Consider the following 20857-nt stretch of genomic DNA (forward strand, 5'->3'; position numbering starts at 1 on the left):
TTCCAGGACAGGAAGGGCTACATAAAAAAGTAAAAAGAAAAGAGACTGTCTTGAAATAAATAGAACTAAGGAAGTTTAAGACTTAAGACTTGTGTAATAAAAACTTTAAGGAAGAAACTGAGGGAAACAGGAGACTTAAAGATTCCCCAGTGTGATGCGTTTTCAAGAAAATATAATATGAAGTACCTCATTAAGCAGACAACTGAGTCTCCTACCTGGTCAAATAGAGAAGTGACCATTAAATGCCCAGTCATAAGTGGAATACATACACCACTACCTCCAAAGTTTAGAGAACATCACAGATGAAGGGGCAGAAAGAACCCAAGAACTTCATGAGGTTATATGTGCAGTCCAGTAGCAGAGTGGCTGACCAGCATGTATGAGGTCCTGAGTTCAATTCCCAATAGCCAGGAGAAGAAAGAAAGAAAGAGCTGGAAGAAGGTTGGAGAGCAGTGGGGAACACAGACTTTAGCAGCATAAAATGACTGTTATACTTCTGAACTCACAGCAGCTGTTATCACCTCCAGGAAATATTAATATTGATGGACCCTAGCCCTTCCTGGAGATTTATACAAGGAAGATGGTTTCTGGGGAAGAAGTCAAAATTTCTTTAATCATGTAGACACTAATAAGGTGCATATGTTCCTGTGAACAAATCCCCAGTCACAATTCCATACAAACACATAAACAACCCTGTTAACCTCACTGGCTTGCAAATGTAAGAAAGACATAAAGTGTAAGATGAGCTGGGAGGAAGCATGGGATCATAGAGGGAATTATTGGGAGTGGGTCAAGAGAAGAGGAGAGGAGCAGAGGAGATGGATATGATCAAAGTACATTATGTATAGTGTAGGAAATGTCCTAAGGTCTTGCACACTTGTGCTTGCACCAAGTCTGAACACCTGAGTTTGATCCCCAGAATCCACATGGTATAAGAGAACTGACTCCCTATTTTCCTCTGATTTCCACACTCTTGCTATGCCACATATGGGTGTACATGCTAGTACACACACACACACACACACACACACACACACACACACAATTTTTTTTTAAGATTTAACGATCGTATTCTATATGCACCAAATGTTGGTATAGCCAATCTCATAAAATAAACGCTAATAGACAAAAAGAAACAGCCTGGTGCAGAGAAAATACTAGTATGTGGCTTTAACATTCACTCTCAGTCATGCAGATAAAATGAAAGGAGACATACTGTAGAGGAATTCAGTGCAGCAACATGGCTGCTCTTATCACATCCAAAGATCTGTGATCTTTGGTGATCCAGCTGGAAGGCAGACACACCCTTTATATACATAAACACCTTTAATCTCAAACAATGAAGGTAAAATTTGTATGAGGCCAAGCAGATCAATTCAGTGAGAAGCTGAGAGAAGCCAGTTTGAATAAGTCAACTTGCAGAGAAGTTTGAACCAGAACAGCTGAGTTAAACCAGCCAGTCAGAGTTCAGAAAGAACTAGAAAGTATGAGCTTATTCAGCTGTAAACCTCAGAAGCTGAAAACATTTGAGGCCTAGATTAGATTATATGGAGTCTATAAGCTTCGAGGACTAGGCTTAGGTTAGCAGATGGGGGCAATAAGCCTCAAAGACAATTACATCTGGAAAAGTTACTTTTACACCTACTCAGTTTGAGGGGTTTTTTTGAAACAGTATGGGAAAGAAGAGTTTCCTTTTGGGACATCTGCTGAGGAGGAAGGTCAGCTGAGTGCTTTCTCTGGCTCTCTGAGCTGGCAGGCTTTCACTGCAGCATCTGGCTCCCAAGTCTTTATTGGTAAAATTGAACAATTGACATTTTGTTAAAAACAACAACATACCCTTGTAGATCCCTTGCAAGGATTACAAGTGTGGCCAGTAATGATACAATCCCAAATAGCAATGAGTCACTTAAAAGATCAGAAAGGAAATTTTAAAACAAAAGCACAATTTAACAGAACCATTGTTTATTTAAAGAAAAATCTAAGAATAAAATTTATAGATGAGTGTTCACATTAAAACAAACAAACAAACAAACAAACTGGGTGAAGTGGTGCATTCCCATAATCCCAGTGCTCTGAGTGACAGAGGCAAGTAGATCTCCGTGAGTTTGAGGCCAGCCTAATCTACAAAGTGAATCCAGGACAGTGAAGGCTATACAGAGAGACCCTGCCTCAATAAATAAATAAACAAACAAACAAACAAACAAACAAACTGAATAAGCATCAAATCACCTAATAATGGACTTTATGACCTTAAAAAAAAAGCCAACTCTAAAATTAGTAGACGGAAAGAATGAATACAGATCATGGTGAAAATTAATGAGATAGGAGACTAAAGCACAGTATAAAGAACTAAGGAAACAAGGGTGGGTCACCTTTGATAATGCAGTGAGTTCAAGGCCAGCCTAGGCTACATGAGACCTTGTCTCAAACAATAAGAAATTAACATAAAAAAAGAAATCAATTAAACAAAGAATTAGTTCTTTGACAATAGTGGGGCAGGAGAGATGGTTAAGAGTACCTGCTGCTTTCCCATGAGGACCTAAACTTAGATTCCCACCTACAACCCCAGCACTGCCAGAAATATCCCTGGGGCCACCAGACTAATCAAAAAATGCAAGCACTAGGTTCAGGGAGAGACCCTGCCTCAAAGAAATAAGGCAAAAAAGTCATAAAGGATACCCAACTCCTCACCTCCACACTACACACACACATACACACAAAACTGACAAACCCTTAGTCAAACTAACCAAAACAAAGACAGAAGATCCAAATTAATAAAATTAGAGGTGAAAAAAAGTTTCCAACAAGCACCAAGGAAATCTAAGAGAATCACTAACACTGACAACCACAGTCAAAAAATAAGATGTAAAATATAGGAGAAATGAACAAATTACTTCCTACATATACCAAAATTAGGAAGATATCAACAGGGCTGGAAAGATGGTTCTGCAGCCAAGCCTGACAAACGGAGTTCAATCCCTAGTTCGTCCATGATGGAACAAAGAAGATAACTAACTCCTGCAAGTACATGAAACACTTTCCCCCCATAACAAATATTTTTTTCATAAAAATAGCTCTAAATAGGATAAACAAATCTACAACAAATAACAAGAATGACACAGTAGTAAGGAATCTCAGAAGGAAAGTCCAGAATGGCAAATTTACTGTTAAAACCTTTAAGGAAGTAACACCCAATACTCATCCTATTCCATTAAAACAGCAAAGGAAGAAACACCAAGAAACTCACTTTATTACTTAAAATAATAAATTATGGCACAACAAAAGAAAATCACAAATTAGTTTTGATGACAAACTTAAACACAAATATATTCAGTAAAATAACTACATAAGCAATTCAACAATACATTGAAAGAGCATAAATATGCCAGGGACTGGCTGCACAATCCTTTAATCCCAGCACTTGTGAGAGGCAAGCAAATCTCTGTTCAGAGTTTCAGGCCAGCATGGTCTGCTAGTTCCAGGAAAACCAAGGCTACACACACACACACACACACAAAAAAAAAAAAAACCCTGTCTCAAGAAATAAAAAACATCAAAAATTATAAACAATAACCAAATTGGTTTCACTCCTTGACTGCAAGGATGGTTCAGTATATGTAATTCAATAAATACAATGTCACATAAATATATTCAAAGGCAGAAATCACTATATCATCTTAGTACATGCAGCAAAAAGGCCTTTGACAAAGTTCAACATCCCTTCACGATATATCAGGAAAAACAGTCCATTCATAGTAACTTCAAAGAGAAAATAATAAAATGTCTGGAAATTAACTCCTAGATCTGACACCTTCACAAAGACATGCATGCAAGCAAAACACCCATGCACATACATAGAAACAAAAAAATAAACAAATCAGTCCGATTTGTGAACAAAAGAGGAGACAGTTCTCAAGAGTTGGAAAGATGGCTCAGCAGTCAGCAGCGCGTGCTGCTTTTCCATATGACTTAAGCATACACACCTGCACATTAAAAATTTTTTAAAAATCCTTACTAACAAAAAGAAATACAAATATTCAAAATATTTTGAATTTTGAACTGAGATTTGTTTCTTGGGCTAGTACTCTCTCTCTCTCTCTCTCTTTCTCTCTCTCTCTCCTTTTTTTTGAGACAGTCTGCTTGTCTCTGCTTCCTAAGAATTGAGATAAAAGTCATGCCACCATGCCTGACTCCAACAAATATTTAAAAAATATTCAACATCCTTAGCCAGTGAAACATAAACAAATTAAAATTACTTTAAGATTCATTTCAACTCACCCCACCCCTAACCCATCAAAATGGCTACCATCAACAAAGAACAGCAAATGCAAAGGAAAATGTAGTAAAAGAATCCTTTTGCACTAATGGTGGGAATAAAAACTGGTACAGCCACTATGGAATAGCTTTTTCTTAAACAGAAATAACTGAAATATGCAAATAGTCTAGATGTTCATAAACAGATAAAGGATAAAGAAATGGCGGTACATACCAAAAAAAAAAACCACACAAAAGGATGTGTCAACATTTAGAAAGTAGATAAACCTGGAAATCACCACATAAAGCAAAATAAACCAGACTCAAAAACAATCATGTTTTCTATCACTTGCAGAATCTAGACTAAAATGATGACATGTATAAGCAGAAATGGAGAGGCTATGTGGGTGAAGAGGCTGAGAGAGAGAGAGAGAGAGAGAGAGAGAGGCACAAGATTGATTAGTCTCAGGCTAGCTTGGGCCACACCAGTAAGGTCTGGTCTCAAAAACAAACTACAATCTAATTCCAAATTTTAAAATGAGAAAAAGAATGTAAGACATTTCTTTTAAAAAAAAAAAAAGATATTCAAATATATAACAATGCTTAACTTCGCAATTCCTCAAAAAAAAATGTAAATCAAAACTGCACTGATACATTCAAGTAACAGATGGTTATAATAACACATACTTTGTGGGTTTGATACAGAAAAAGTGAAGGTCCTCATTCAATGCCAGTGTAAAAATGATGCAGCTTCTCTGAGAAACAGTGTGTGGTTCCTCAAAATATTAAAAATTACATGACCCAACAAATCTTCAGGTGTACATCTGAAAGAAGTAAAAACACACTCAAAACCTCATACAAAAAACGATCATAGGAACATAAATATTTTTTTTCTGGTTTTTTTTAAGACAGGGTTTCTCTGTGTATAACCCTGGCTGTCCTGGAACTCACTTTGTAGACCAGACTGGCCTCAAACTCACAGATCCTCCTACCTCTGCCTTCCAAATGCTGGGATTAAAGGCATGTACCACCACCACCCAGCAAAAAGCATAAATCTTAATAGTGAAAAAACTAATAGCCCAGATGTCCATTAACAGTAAAATGTAGTGTTCTCTATATAGCAGAGTATTAGTTGAACATAAAAATGAAGTGAAGTATTAATACATTACACAACAGGGGCAAACCCTGAAAACCAGTCCAAAAGACCATGTAAGATATTATTTCGATTAAATGAAATATCCAAATTATATAAATCTATAGACATAAGGTAGTGATGCTAAAAGCAGGAGGAGGTAGAAATACAGAGTGAATGTCAATGCTAATAATCACGGGGTTCCTTCAGGGGTGGTTAAAATGCTCAAGATTTGATGGTGATGAATGTAAAACTCTTAAGAATGTAGTGAAAATTAATGAGCTAGCCAATTTAACAGCAATTCCACAGCTAGGGAGAGCTATGCTCCACCTGCTTCAGATAAAAGCTAAAACTGGATGAAAACTGAAGTTGAGGAGCTCAAGGCCAGCATAAGCAAAATAGGAAGAACTTGTCTCAAAAAACTTGTAAGGAAAGTAAAATAAATAAAAGATTAAACTGTGTGGAATGTAAATCACATCACAATAAAGACATTATTTTAAAAACTACAAAATAACAGAAGTTTGTACTTAGTCTAAAAGTATGCTTCCTTTCCTTTAAAGGTTCCTTAAACACATTTAAAAAAAAAAAAAAGACACATAACTAACATCTTACACATTTGCTGTCACTAGTTTTAGTTGACTGAGCCTCAACTCAGTAGACTAAACTAAATTTTGTCTTCATGTTTCACTGAACCATGACCTGAGATATGTTTTTAAAGCTAAAAAGGAAAGGTGGTCAAAGCAGCAGGAAACTGTGTCTAATTTGCACATTACACTTATTAGATTCTCTGGTCATTTTAGACCTTGTTTACCTTAAGACATTTACATAAATGGTGGTTGCTGATGACCATTTTCACGTCTAAATCGGGTCAGTATCACTTGATGGATACTTTGTCATATATTGTACTAGATGTTAAGAGCATAAACTTTAAAAAAAACTCACTGGATATAAAATCAAGTGGCTGAGATAGATAGATAGATAGATAGATAGATAGATAGATGGATGGATGGATGGATGGATGGATGGATGCTCAGACTATGGAAGCCAGGTGTGGACAAGTCAAAATACTGACAAAGAAATAGCATATATACAGAATAAAATACTATTTGGTATTATAAAAGAAGGAAATCCAGGCTGAAGAGATGGCTCAGTGGTTGAGAACATGTACTGCTCTTCACTGGGCAGCCCACAACCCCTCCTCTAACTCTAGCTCCAAGTGATCCAATATCCTTGGACTTCCAGGTGTGGTATACAAGCACACACACAGACAGAATCATATATACATAATTTAAGGCAATAATAATAATGTACTTTGGGGAATTGGAGATACGGCACAGCACTTGGGAGTGCTTGCTGCTCTTAGCAGAGAATCCAAATTTGGCTCCTGCCTGCAATTCCAGCTCCAGAGGATTTGGTACCCTCTTCTGAACTTTCATGCACAAATGTGCACACATACACACACAGGGGAACAGGGTGCGATAGGAGGACAGACAGACAACAAAAATCTTTGGAAAAAATAAGGAAATGCTGTCATGTATAATAATGTGGATAAACCTGGAAAGATTAAAGTGAGTGAGTTGTACACAGTGACCTACGACTTCAGTGTTGAATGTAATCTAAGAGACAAGTCTGCCATTACTACCTTACCAAATGTTTCCGAATGTCTATAGAAGCAGAGAGTGGGATGGTATTTAACAGAGGTCTTAGGAAAAGGACAGACAGGGAAAGGAGAAATGCTCATCTAAGTTGATAACATTTGAGTTAAGAAAAGTACCATTAATGATTTCACAAAATGATGACTATATAGTAGTGTTGTAGATATTTCAAAATTGCTAAGGGGAGATTTCATATAGGAGTGGTAACGCTCACTTCGATGGAGTCCCAGAGAATCAGAAAGGTCAGAAAGTGAGAAAGCACTGGGGAGGATTGAGGACTGGGTGTTTTCAACACACAAACATGTGAGGCAATAGATTGTTAAATTATCTTGAAGCTCATATTGTTCCTCACAAATACACACAATCACTACTTATGGATTAAAAATAAAGTGTAGCCAGGCATAATGAATGCTACATAATCCCTGTAATCCCCAAAACTCAGGAGACAAAAGCAGGCAGATAACTATGGGTTGGAGCCTAGCCCAGGCTAGATAACCAGTACTAGAACAGCTACTGAACACAGCAATGCCCCATCTCAAAACAAACACACACACACACACACACACAAAAAAAAAAAAAAACACTAAGATGGCTCAGTACATAAGAGTGCTTGCCATCAAGCCTGACTACCTGAGTCCAATTCCCTGAACCCACAGGCAAAACAAGTAAAACCAATTTATCCAAGTTGTCCTTTGAACTCTACAAGCAAGCATGCACTGGCACATGAACGCACATAAACACACACATACACACAAAGAAAATAAATAAAAATAAGTTTACAACAACAAAAAATGTTGATCAAAATGTCAAAAGTAAACAATCATGCATCTAGATTTTGGCAAGGGCTGAACTGAGTCACATGCCTACCCCTAAGGTAATCAATTTAAGAATACTTACAAAGACTGGGAAGACAGATGGCTCAACTGTTAAGGGCTCTAGCTGTTCTTACAGAAGAATCAAGTTAGGTTCCCAGCACCCACAAAGCAGCTCACAACTATCTGTATGTAACTCCAGTTCCAAGGTATCCAATGACCTTTTCTGGATCCCTAGATAATAGGCATTCATGGATGCACACACAATACATGCAAGCATGACATATATACACATAAAAATAAATCTTAAAAGAACACTTTCAATTTCATACATTTCTGTAATAACTGAAAAATTCTACTATGAGCTTCTACTGTCTATGTAAAAAGATAAAAAGCAGTATCAAAAAAAATTACCCTATAAAGAAACCCTGTCTCAAAAAAACAAAAAGAGAAAGAGAAAATTACTCCCAAAGAGGTAAAAAAAAAATTTACTCTTAGATACTACATTAAATATCAAAGCAACCCAGTGAAAGTGCCCCTGAGTAGCTGAAAATAGAGCAACAAAAGACTGGGGAGGGGGGCAACCCAACTGCAACTTTCATTTCCTTTCTCTACCCTTTTCATGTAAATTCCCTATTTTACTAACATGTTGCCCTCTAATACACATTCAGATTACCAAGTCAACCCACAATTTACAAGTTTTTATTTCACTGCAGTAAAAGCAGTAATGTTTCCGATTCAAGCTTGATACTTTTGCTCACAACATCCACTTCAAAGTTTATAAATTTCCATACATGAGATAAAGACAACCCAAAACAAAAAACAATAATCACTACCACCAAAAAAGAAAAGAAAAAGAAAGTGATATCCACAGGGGGCTGGGGAGAGACATACCAAAACAGGGAAAGGGGTTGGGATTACCTTATATAAGAGTATTAAGCAACATTCACTTTCAACTGATTTTTCAGAAATAACTGTTTTTTAGGGTTTCAAATAAAATATAAGTATGCTCAGAAACTTCCTCCCATAAACAAATGATTTTCCTGGTAAGTACAAGATACTTACCATATTAACAGTAGGTCTGAGTTTTTATTTACATGAAAGTGACTGAGCACTCTGTTCATTTTCCAGTAAATTAAGAGTTCTTTTTCATTTTTGGGTGGGGATCTCACTATGCAGTCCTGCCTGGCCACAAATTAAGATATCCACTTGCCTCTGCCTCTCAAATGCTGGAATTAAAGGTATGTGCTAACACACCTGACTGGGAGATGTTCTTGTTTAAAAAAAAAAAAAAAAAGTGTTCAGTTTATTGTGTATGTTTAAGTGTGGGCACTTAGACCATGGCATGTGAAAGTCAAAGGACGATCTTCCAGAACCTGTTCTCTTCTGACCAAATGCAAGCCCTGTACAGTAAATATTTTTCCCACTAGTCTCTCCCTATGAACCACAATTACTTACACAAACCTAGCGAACATGTGAACCAAAATGACAAGTTTCAAGGTGGCACTGTACACACTGGTTTGATTACTCTGTGAAAAAGAAAAGGGGCAAGGAAGCTGAGGAGTTAAACCACTACCACCAAATACATTTCGGAAATTTGTCCTTTAGCTTACAATCTGTAGGGACTAACAAATGCAGTCAGCCAATTAACTAAGGTAGAATGCCAGAACTTTTAACACCTCTACAGCAAAAATAAAACAAATTGCTGTAAGGAGCAGGGGGGGGATCAACATCCAGATGAGGAAACAATCAAGATGTTAAGATCTGAGATAGAATTCTGAATGCAAATAAACAGCAAATATGAAAAAAAAAAGTTTTCAGTCTCTTCTACCTTTTCAAGCTCAGAGAACAGTTATCAGGGAAACACTAAAAAATACAAGTGCTTGAAATAAGAGTCCTAGATGGGCAGGTGGCACACACTTGTAATCCCAGTACTCAGGGAAGGAAAGGGAGCCGGATCTCTGTGAGTTCGAGGCCAGTCTGGTCTACAAAATGAGTCCAGGACAGCCAGGGTTACACAAAGAAACCCTGTCTTGAAAAACAAAAAGAAAAACAAAGAAAAAAAGTCCTGATAAAATGGGGTCAGATCATTAAAAGCACTAAGTCACAATGTATCACAACGTTTATACCCAATCTTAAAAAAGAGAGACACTATTTAACCATGTAGCAAGAAAACTTCCCTAATAAACCATGGACGGGAGAAGACAGTCAGTGTTAATTTAATCCTAGTGTTCAAGATGCTATGGCAGGACTGCACTGAGTACAAGGCCAGACATTGCTACTGAGTGAGGTCTTGTTTCAAGAAACTGAAAAGGATAGGGGAGGGTGATGACAAAAAGTGTAATAATGACAGCCTAAATGAGAGCGTAATAAGTGTAAAAGTGCCAGGCAAGCCTTTAAGCGCAGCACTTGGGAGGCAGTGGCAGGATCATCTCAGTGAGTTTGAAGCCAGCCTGGTCTACAAATCAAATTCCAGGACAGCCAGTTACACAGAAAAAAAAAAAAAAAAAAAAAACCTGTCTGGAGGGTTGGGAGGGTTGGGGTAAGAGTGTGGGATGACAACAACAAAATTTTTAAATATAAATATTAGTATTAGAAGGAAAGAAAGTTAATGAGGAGTAAACAGGTGAAAATGCAAAGACTCACCTGAGAAAAGAGCAAGACACAGGCCCATCTTCTTAGAATGAAAAGAAGGACCACAACTTTTGGTAACTTTCTGCACTTACGCAGTATCTTACATTTCTGGTATTTTGTCTATGAATTACATATCAAACCAGATGCATTTTATAACAGGTTTTTTTAAGAAGCCTCAAATATTCTAATTTCACATTAATTTGATCAGCAGTTGTAAGAATAAATAATCTTAACCAGGTGCCCCATATAATAGGCCAGTTAGTAAACACCAGTGACTTCACTTATCCCTATCCAGGTCCAGTCATTGGATTCTGCTTAGCCTTGATAGAGCCTCTACCATTGGAAGACACAACTAGCTATACACACACAGTTCATCCTACTGATGGAAATTAACTTGACTTCAGTAACTTCAGGTCAACACCTCCTGCAGCAGATATGTCATCAATAACTAATTACTATCTCCAAGATATATTTTTGGCCTATCTTGTAAAGACAAAATAGAAGAACCACTCAAAAATTTAAGCTTCCTCATTGTTCTATAAAACTACAATTGACTGGAATGCTTGTTGTCTACCAAGCCAGAGGACCTGAGTTCATCCCAAGCACCACAAAAAAAAAAAAAAAAGAAAGAAAAGAAAAAAAAGTTAATAAAAATCACAAGCTGATGAGTTGATGAATTATGTTTCCTGTATTTCCAGGCATGGTCTCAATGTAGACTATGCTAATCATGAGTAACTCCTGTCTCAACATCCTGAGCGCTGGTTACGAGGCCAAACCATACTCTGCTTAGAAATTTTCTTTAAAACAAACAAACAAACAAAAAAACTTTAGGGCTCAGTGATTAAAAGCACCAGCACAGTGACGCAGGCCTGTAGTCCCATTACTTGGGGAGGCAGAGGCAGGTGGATCTGAGTTCGAGGCCAACCTGGTCTACAAAGCAAGTCCAGGACAGCCAAAGATACACTGACAAACCCTGTCTTGAAAAAACAAAACAAATAAAAGCACTTTTTGCTCTTTGCAGAGGGCCCAGGTTCAATTCCCCGGACTCAAGAGCAGTTCACAACTGTCTGTAACTCTGGGCAGGGCATCTGACACCCTCTTCTAACCATGTGACCTCAGCAGGCACCAGGCCATCATGTGGTACAGAGTCATATATGCAGCAAAGCACCCATAAAATAAAATAATAGTTTTAAGTTTAAAAAAAAAAGTTTAAAATATTGGGGGAAATGGTCAGAGAAAAGAAATGGACACTTAAGTACCCTTAAAAGGGTACTTAAAAACAGGTCAGGATACTACAAGTAGCTAATGAAGCTGAACACATCTCAATATTGAAAACTTTCAAATCAGGTTAGGGTTTTAATCCAAACCGTCCTTGATGAAAATCACTTAAGTTTTTGAAACACTGATTTTCTAGTCCATCAGTGGGAACTCTCACAAGTATTATTCTGGTGTATGCTGTACATTTATCAACGCCTACCACAGAGTTCCAACACTAGACTCAGCACCCATTTCCGTGTATTAACACACTTCACATTTTTATAGGCTTATCAAGAAGACGAAAGAATTCACACACCTCAACAATCAAAAAGTAAAGAAAAACACAACAGGCTGGGCAGTGGTGGCACACACCTTTAATCCCTGCACTCAGGAGGCGGAGGCAAGCGGATATTGGTGTTTGAGACCAGCCTGAACTACAGAGCACAAGACATAATCTGTCTGGAAAAAACAAAAAGGAAAAATACAATAAACATCTTATGAGGAGAAATTAGGCTAGGAAGACTGATGAAATGTGTTAGCTAGGAATGAAGACACAAATGCAAACAAAGAACAGGTTGTAAGGCAGAAGCCCTAGAACATAAAGAATTTATTCTATAAGTAAGTTATGCTCTTACCATGATTTCAATACTATTTTGGGTATGGACACATTTCCTTTAAAACTCTATATTGGTAACTCATTAGTAAGTGGACTTGGAAAATGTCCTATTGTAGGTTCTTATAGCATGGCACACGGTCCATATTAATTATTTGTTCAAATGAAGCAGGTAATCCAGAGTCACAGCGGTAGTTCCTATGTTCAGTCCCCTCTATCGCCCCTTCACTTACCTACTCAAGATTATTAAGAAGATATGCCCACCCAAATGCAGTGCTGGCATAAGGAATTCAACAGAGGGCAATAAGCCAGAGGCCTCTGTGGAGTTTATAATCTCCTCTACTCGTTAAAGAGCCAGTCATCTGGGGCTGGAGAGATGGCTCAGAGGTTAAGAGCACTGGCTGCTCTTCCGAAGTCCTGAGTTCAGTTCCCAGCACCCACATGTGGCTCATAACCATGTATAACAAGATCCTGGCATGCAGGCAGAATACTGTTTAAATAAATCTTTAAAAAAAAAAAAAAAAAGCCAGTCATCTGGCTCCACTAATACACCTAGAAGTAAATAAAACTTTCTGCATTTTGCTGGACAAGTGAATTCATGTTCCTCTACAGTTATGTACATTTGCTATTTTTCTAAATCTTGTTTACTATTTTAGCCATGAATTCTGGTCCTCAAATTTTAAGCAGGCATTTGACAAGCAACACAATGCATAAACAAACAAACAAACAAACAAAAAAGCCAAACAAAAAACCTGAAGACCATACTCATAATAAACATGTTTTTTTAAAAATACAAGCTTTCGCCCATAGAAGACTTGAAAACGTAACAACTATCTTCCATGTTTCAAAGAACTAGTAAAAAAAATTTATTCTGTGTACCATTCCAAAGCATTGTATGTTAAAAAAAAAAAAAATTTGGATGTGGATTTGTTTCCATATGAAGATGTTTAATAATTCAAACTATTCACAATTCAACCACTTTAGATTTCTTTAGAGCTTTATACTTTATAAAGGCACTTTTTCATTTATCCCTTGAAATAATAAAAAAAGACAAGTATTATGTTTTAGCAAACTAAGTCTTTAATGGTTTTGCTTAAAAACTCAACAAATCATGAAAAAAAGAAACTGGGCATTGTTTGAACTCAAGTCTAACACAGACTGCCCAAAAATAATGTGTTCCCACCTAGTGATGTATTCAGGCATGAACCACATGTCCAGCTGTCAGAAATGTTGGCCAAGTATTACTGAAAAAGCTTCTTCCAAAATCAGCCCTTTGGAAATAAAGCTGGTCAATACACACACCACAAAAAGACTCCCTAGAGAGTGGGCTTTCTAAATGCTAGCTTTATGAGGACAGTAACTTTGTCTTCACTGCAACACCGCAGTGCCTAAACTATCACTGGCTTATATGTGTTCTTAGCTATCTGTTAGGCATACTCAAGCCTTATCATACAAACTCTATTATATATTATCCACTTAGCAACAATGTGGAACAACAAACCTTACTAAAATATCCAGAAACACAAACCCACTGTTAAAATTGCCATTACACACTTAAATTGCTATATAAGATTATGAAACTTAACCTAGCCCGTTTACAAAACAAATTGAATTGAAGAAAACAAAAACTATTTGGCAAAGATAAAATATCACAAGTAAAAAGTAACATCATATAAAAAGCAAGTTAAACTTGCTCTGAAAGTTGTCAATTGCAAATCTCTTAAAACTGGCATTTTATGTGTACTCAAACACTGTATAAAGAAAGGTATACATATCGTTTGGTTTAAAGACTTTCTACTCACAACTTTATACAGTTAGTAAAAGAGATTTGCAAAATTCACAGATGCAAACACTGCACTAAGTGGCCAGCATAACCAGTTCTTACAGATATTCATCCACTAGGCATTACCAAAACCTTAAGACAAACAGAAAAATAACCCCAATCCTAAGGCTAGCTTACAATACCCCTAGAAAGCCCAGATATGTTAAGAAATATAAGAACCTGCAAGGCCTACAAACTACCAAGAGATACGTATCAATAAGCTCACATTTTGAGACTTATTACGGCATAATAATAGCTATTAAAACTTTACTCCAATTTCCCTAGATTAAAATATCGCTGCAAAAAATTCTGAACACACATTCGTTAGGATTATCATTACTATTTAAAAGGCCTAACTAACTTTACAATGAGCAGTTTCAGGTTTATAGTGGCCTGAGAAAGTACTAATTCACTCAGTTACACTATACCACTATGTCCATTTATAATATTGGCAACTGGATATTGAACGTAACTGTCAATTTTTTCCTCCTTTTTAAAACCGTGACTCTGAACGATCAGGTAAACAGCTACCCAACACAACAGTATCTCAAACATAATTTCTTTACTCATCTTCAAACTCTATTACTATCAACGTCTTCGTATGTCAAGTATTAAATTTCACAAAAGCTGCTTTTCTCATCCCCGTATTCACAACCTAAAACATATGCAATCCTTTTCTAACTCTGACACCACCACCTGATTCTGACCTCTCTTGACAATTTAAGTCCCTGCACTACAGTCCATCACTAAATCAACAACAAAGTAACCTTTTCTCCACAAACAGGTTTCAGAAGTAGTAAGAGAAATTAAGACACTCCTAGGGTTTATCCAAACTAGCAATGCTGGAAGAGGAGAGCAGTTTGCAGAAACCTGCTAATAGTTAAAGCAACAAGTTAAAAAACTTTGAACTCTAGGAATCGTCCCTGCTGCAGCTGGTCCCTTGTTCCCTCCGACCCCCACAGGTGTGCACACCACCCCTCCCCGCTAGAATTCCTCCTCTGGTCCACAGCTCTGGTCTGGGAAGTGGACCAAGTGGACCAGAGGTGCCCCACCCAACTTTCCCTGCTTCCTAGGGGTCGGGGGGGGGGGGGGGGAGGGACGGCAGGACTCACCTGAGCACTGGGCTGTAGGGACTTCGCGAGCGACGCCAGCTGCTGCTGCTGTACGGACTGGGGGACACGTCGCCGCCCCGCTCGTAGGAGCTGTGGCGGCTGTAGCTGGGAGAGCGGCGCCGGCTGTAGGGACTCGGGGAGCGCGGCAGCCGCCGGGAATAGGGACTGCTGCCACCTCCCGCCGGGCTGGGGGACTTGCGGCTCCGGAGGCTCTGCGAGGCCCTGTGGGACACCGGGCTTTCGTCCCGGCCTCCCAGCGGGCTCAGGGACCGCTGCCGCCGCCTGTAGGCCTTAGGCTCGCTCTTGTCCTCCCGGTAGGCCTTGGGCGGCTCCTTGTAGGCCGAGGGAGGCTCCTTGGACGACTTAGTCCTGCTGCGGTGGGCCTTGAGGTCCCTGTCCTTGCGGCTGCTGCTGCTGCTAGACGTGGCCGATGCGCTCTTGCGGCGGCCGCCGCTGCTGCTGCTGCTGCCGCTCTTGGCGGCCTCCGTCCGTTCCTCGCCGCTGTGTCCGTGCCGGCTGCGGGCCTTTGAGGCCTCGCTGCCGCTGCGCGTCCCGTCCCGCCGCCGGTGCTCGCGGTGGCGCTCCTTGCTGCGGCCGCTGCTGCTGCGGCGGTCCCGGCGCGGCCTGCGCTCCGACCCCTCCGCGCGCCGCTGCGTGCCGGAGGAGGAGGCCGGACTCCCGCCGTTGCCCCCCGTTCCCCCGGCAGCCGTCGCCGCCGTTGCCGCGCTGGCGCACCCCAGCAGCAGCCCCTGCTCGGACTGGGAGCTCACATCCTCATACTCCACCAGCGGGGTCACACCCCCGCCGCTACTGGCACCGCCACCGCCGTCCTGCTGCGGCTGGGGCAGCGAGAAGACCCGGCGCTTCTCCGCCTCCTGCCCGGCGCGGGGCCCGCGGCGCCGCTTCTGCCGCCCTCCGGGGCGCCTCTTGCCTCTCGCCAGCCGCTTGACCTCCAGAGGGGGGCCCGGGCTGAAGCAGGAGGAGGAGGCCGCGGCGGCGGCGGCTGCGGCGGCGGCCGCGCCGGGGGCAGCCAGGAAGAGCAGAGGCGGCGGGGGCGGCGGCGGTTGCAGGAGCTGCGGCTGCAGGAGCGGCAACAGCAGCGGCGGCTGCTGAGGGGACAGGAATCGCCTCCGCTTGCGGCGCTCCTCCAACTTCTTCTCGGCCCAGCTCAGGCCCCCTCCTCCCCCCAGCGCCGTGTCCGAGCTGCTCGGCATCGCCTAGAGCCCGCCGCAGAGTGCGGCGAGGGTGCGGCCTCCTCCGGGGTCAGACCCTGGCCATGTCCCCCGCCGGGAAGGGGACGGCAGCGGCCACGGAGGGGTAGCGAGTAGCAGGGCCGGCCGGGAGCCGCGCCACGATAATCCGGGTCGGGACGCGCGTCCCCGCTTCCAGTCGCGGTGTGTGCGCAGCGGCCTCCGGGCCTGGCGCGGGAGGATCCTGTCCTCGGCAGAACGCCGGCCGCGCCGGGCGGCGGCGGCGGCGGCAGCGGCGGCGGCCTCGGGCTCCGGCGGCGCAACGCGGAAGTGCCACCGCGGGCCGCGCTTCACTCCATCGTCCTGACGTCGGGGGCGAGCTCGCGGGGAGGGCAGTGGGCGCGACCGCAGCACGCCTCCGTCGCCCGCCGCTGCGCGTCCACGTCGTCCTGTGGCGGCGGCGGCGGCGACACCCCGCGGCGCTCGGACGGGCCTGGGCCTCGCGCCCCGAGGGCACTGCGCTCAGCTTCCGGAGCGGGGGCGCGGCCCGCGGTCCTCCGCCCCTCCACGCGGGCCCCGCGCGCGCCGCTCGCCCCTCCCTCCGCTCCGCGCTCTCCCCGCGGGAGGGCGACGCGACTGGCTGGCGGGGCCCTCACCCGCACCACCCACTCGTCGCGCTCCTCGGGCTTTTCCCCTAAGCCCGACGCTAGGGCCGGCGGCGCGCACGCTCGTCACGTTCCGGAGCGCCGCTGGGGAGTGGCGGCGCCGTCGAGGGAGGTGGGAACGTGGGCTCTGCGCGGCGGCGTGCTCGCTCCCGCCTGGACCCTGGCTGTCGCCGGAAGTGACGTGCAGAGAGCCGCTCTGCTTCCGGCAGGGGTGGCACGGAGGAGCGGGGTTAAAGAAAGGAGAGGAGGCGTGGGTCGTGCTGTGTTGTCGCTGGAGGCGCTCCCGGCCGCGCCAGCCATGGCGCTCGTTGCTCGCCTCCAGTGAAAGGTCAAGGCAGGACCCGGGGGAACCTTGACAACTACCCTTAGCGCAGCCTCGGGATTGGAACAGCTGTGAGAGGAGACGAGACTCCCCGCAGAGGGCGAAGATGACGTTAGCCTGACTAGACTCACGTACGCCCAAGTTCAAGGACCCACCGTAACCTAAAAATATACTTGGTGATCATAGCTTCGAGCTTCCGCGGCACCGAAATTTCCTTTTTTTAAAGTCTTAACTCGATCTTCAGAATAAGCCAAATGTCAAGAAGGACTGCTGAAAATCCCAGGGACCTTGAAAACATCTTGCCGTGATGGGGGGCGGGGGGGCGGTGCTCTCTTTGTACTTTCACCTTTATTTCTAAACCTATGAGGCTGTCAGCTACATGATGCCCTCACGTCGCATCTCTTGCCTTAAGATTGTCCTTCAGTTAGAGGCTACGCATTCAGGGTAATTAGATTAAAATCTAAATGGCTTACTGGCTTTGGGAAGAGGCTGAGCATACTGCTCAGTGGTTACACACAGTTATTCCTTAACAAATTTGTTAGTTCAGATCATCAGCTGGTTCACAGTTCTTAAAGACTTAGTAATTTAATCAGGTTGACATCAGGTATCACAGACATGGAAACTCAGACCTAACAGTTTACACAAGATAAAGGAATAGGTTTGAAATCGAGTTATTTCTGACAATGACGGGCCTGAATGGATCATCCAGAGGGACCTTCTACGCAGCAGGGGGAAAAGAAAAGGGTACTGGAAAATTCTACAATTATGCTGCCTAAAGCAAATTTCTTCTTGACAGTATTGTTAATTCGAAGTTCTGTAGCTTAGTAAAGACTACTCAGAGAATGGCTTTTTTAGAAAAATAAGATCAACCGGCCCCATCATGCTGCTTTTTAAAGCCTAGTGCAATGGCATATTGTCTATTCCCAATACAGAAGAGGCTGAAACAGGACAAGACAATGATGAGTGTCCATATAATAGCAACGCCCCTCCCATACAAAGATAAATAAGCCTGGGTAGAACAGAGGAGGTAAAATAATGTTTGTATAGCAGTAGAGACACACATAAGCTCTAGCATAAGCTACTCCACCTAAGAATCATCTGTTCTTGTCCCTAAAAAGAAAACTTGATCCGAAGTAAAATGTATTAAGTAACTAGTCCAGGCTGCAAGCAGAAAACAACGAAAATATTTCAGTGGGGTTCTTCCACGTTTCCTCAGTAATTCTTTCTTTGAAAAAAATAGATAAATGGAGCATTTTAAGTTCCCCAGAGGTATTCACCCACTTGCTTGGAAATGCTTTTGATAGGATTCAGTCTCCAAAACAATGGAAATGATCTTTAAATCAGGTGTTTCTGTAAGAATACCTGCTACCTGCATAGAAAAAAAAAAAACTTAACTTGCCACTTGGAACTCTATGAAGGTATGCGTGCCGTTAGTGTGTTTCTCATGTAGTTATGCATGTTTTTATTGACTCATGATTTTAAAAATATTTTTGTTTATCTGACAGGTCATTATCATACCACATAAGTTGTTCTTTATAGTTTGGGGCTGGGGCACGAGGTGGTCTCTGTTGTTAAGAGAGTATGTCTAGTATGCCAAAGCCTGGGGTCTGAGTGCCAGCAACATAAAACATGGGAGTGGATGCCTGCGATGTAGGTAGGTAGGAAACTACTATGCAGCTTTGGTGTAGTGTTGAAGATTATCCACAGTTAAACTAGAAAGGCTATTAAAATACAACCTTCCAGTAATATATTTGGTTTACATATTTTAACCAAACAAAATATTAAAACAGACTGCATAAAAAGGCAGATATAAGAGTGCAGTTTTGGCACTGAAGAGATGATTCAGCATTTAAAGAGCATTTGTTTCTCTTTCAAAAGACCTGGGTTCAGATGGAAAATCCATAAGGTAGCTCACAACATCCTGTGGTTCGAAAGAACCCAGTGCTGTCTTCTGGCCTCTGAGGGCTCACACAAAAATAAAAGATAAAAACGTTTTCTGCAAATCAAATTTCAGTTACATTAAAATGGGAATAAGAGGTTTGAAAACCCAGTTCCAGCACTTTAAAAATAAAGGCAGGAGGATCGAAGTTCAATGTCAGCCTTAGCTACATAACAAATTCAAGACCAGCCCAAGACACAGGAGGCCTGATCTCCTGTTAGGGAGGGAAGGGGCTGTGATATTGCAGAAAATAAAATCTCTAGATATTTGTGTTTTGTAACAGTTTTGTTGTTTTGAGGTAGGGCTTCTTTATGTAACCTTGGCTGTCCTTGTAGACCAGGCTAGCTTCACAAATCAACCTGCTTCTGCCTCTCAGGGTGCAGGGATTAAAGTTATGTGCCCAGCAAAATAAATGAGGTTTTTTTTTTTTTTCTTCATTTCCTTTCTTCATTTTATTTATCTATTTAAAGTCCAGGCTGGCCCACAATCTTAGAATCCTCCTGCTTTTGCCTCGTAAGTCCTGGAGTTATAGGAGCATTTGGGTTTTTTCATTTCTTTGTTTGTTGTATTTTCTCAAATTTCATTTCTGATATAGCAAAAAATACCAGTAGATTTTTTTAAGTTCTTTGCAGTTTCCACCAATTTCTAAGAGTATAAAAGTCCTTTGGTCAAATGCTACACAAAATCACAGACATAAAAACTTAATTGTTGCCTTCAAGCTTGTAAATGGTACACAGTTCATAACTAGGCCACAAACTTCACTCCATGATCCTGTAAATAATAATTTTTACAGCATCTGTCAATATCGATTCTCCTTTAGAGGGGTTGGATGGTTTACACTTTTTCTTAGTCTTAAAAAAAAAAAAAAAAACTTTAAACCCTCAGCCTTCTTATTCTCCATCAAAAAAAAAAAAAATAGACATCAGCATATTACTATTTAAATTAAGCTGAGGGAACTTTTGAATAAGTAAAGATTTGATGGTGTTTACTGAACACATAGTATGTACCACATTCTATGCTAAATATTTTCTCATTTAATACAGCAGCACTTATAAGTAAGATAACCATGTTCTAGGGTTATCGAGGAGTGCTCCTGGTTAACACTGCTTCTTCACATTAATAGAACTCCCTTTTAATCATGAGTTTTTCCTCCTAGATATAAATCACCATGTCCAGCTTCCTATAAAAATTACCAACAGTTTACAAATGAGAGTAAGGCACGCAGAAATTGGCCCAAAGTATACTTCTAGTATGACCCACTGTTCTGTCCAGACTTGAGGAACATGCTCTTCAAGAGTGCTAGTGGTTTTACAATGACGTTACTGCCCCTGGACTTTATACTGAGCCAATGGTAGTAATATAGTCCAGAATTAAAATAGGAAAGAATAGCTTCCATACCTTAAATGTTTCCTTCAAAATTCAATGTGCTAGAAAGTCAATTCTCAAATCA

General features: G+C 41.5%; 1 protein-coding gene across 4 annotated transcripts in view; it reads right to left on the reverse strand.

Moving 5' to 3' along the window:
* Window positions 1-16645, reverse strand: part of Cdk13 (cyclin dependent kinase 13) — an 89673-nt gene extending 73028 nt beyond the window's left edge. For all 4 annotated transcript variants that reach the window (XM_021631388.2, XM_021631382.2, XM_060372762.1 and 1 more), the window contains exon 1: window positions 15292-16645. In XM_021631388.2, the coding sequence (XP_021487063.1) occupies window positions 15292-16505 (1214 nt within the window). In that variant the 5' untranslated portion in view covers window positions 16506-16645. The remainder of the gene's footprint in view (window positions 1-15291) is intronic.
* Between the last annotated feature and the right edge of the window lie 4212 nt (window positions 16646-20857).

Source organism: Meriones unguiculatus, chromosome 19 (assembly GCF_030254825.1).
Source record: "Meriones unguiculatus strain TT.TT164.6M chromosome 19, Bangor_MerUng_6.1, whole genome shotgun sequence".
NCBI lineage: Eukaryota > Metazoa > Chordata > Mammalia > Rodentia > Muridae > Meriones > Meriones unguiculatus.